Source organism: Carlito syrichta, unplaced genomic scaffold (assembly GCF_000164805.1).
Source record: "Carlito syrichta isolate Samal-C Ts95f unplaced genomic scaffold, Tarsius_syrichta-2.0.1 Scaffold287979, whole genome shotgun sequence".
NCBI classification, from domain to species: domain Eukaryota; kingdom Metazoa; phylum Chordata; class Mammalia; order Primates; family Tarsiidae; genus Carlito; species Carlito syrichta.
This window is the reverse complement of record NW_007232075.1, coordinates 18977-19404: the sequence shown is the minus strand read 5'-3', so window position 1 is coordinate 19404 and position 428 is coordinate 18977. Positions and strand designations below refer to the sequence as shown.

At 60.7% G+C, this 428-nt stretch overlaps 1 protein-coding gene across 1 annotated transcript in view; it reads left to right on the top strand.

The window, feature by feature from the left end:
- Positions 1–328: 328 nt before the first annotated feature.
- The window catches only part of LOC103255273 (sodium/calcium exchanger 2-like), a gene marked incomplete at both ends in the record, with an annotated part of 17081 nt that continues 16981 nt past the window's right edge, over positions 329–428 (top strand). Inside the window, one exon of the mRNA XM_021710061.1 lies at positions 329–425. Coding sequence (XP_021565736.1) covers positions 329–425 — 97 coding nt within the window. The remainder of the gene's footprint in view (positions 426–428) is intronic.

The following is a 428-nucleotide window of genomic DNA, read 5'->3' as shown; positions in this document are numbered from 1 at the left end:
AATTCTGGGACTCTGCATATGCTGTTCCCTCTGCCGGGAGCATGCTTGCTCACCAACGCCTGCTTTCGCATCAGATCACCTCCTCCGGGAAGCCTGCCTTGATCTCACCCTCATCCTTATTTGTGTCATGCCCCTGCTTCTAATTCTCATGAGTTCCACAGTGGGAGGGACTCTCCGTCCCTTCCTCCAGGACGCCCACCGGGATTCACCTGAACGTCTGCCTCCCCTCATGCTTGTGAGTTCTCCTGTGGCGCGCAGGCCCCCCACACCTCCACAGACCCTCAGCCGGTGACGGGCCCTCACCCCACTCTCCCCTCCCCCCCCGCAGTGAGGGCACGCTGGTGTTCAAGCCAGGCGAGACGCAGAAGGAGCTGCGCATCGGCATCATCGACGACGACATCTTCGAGGAGGACGAGCACTTCTTCGTG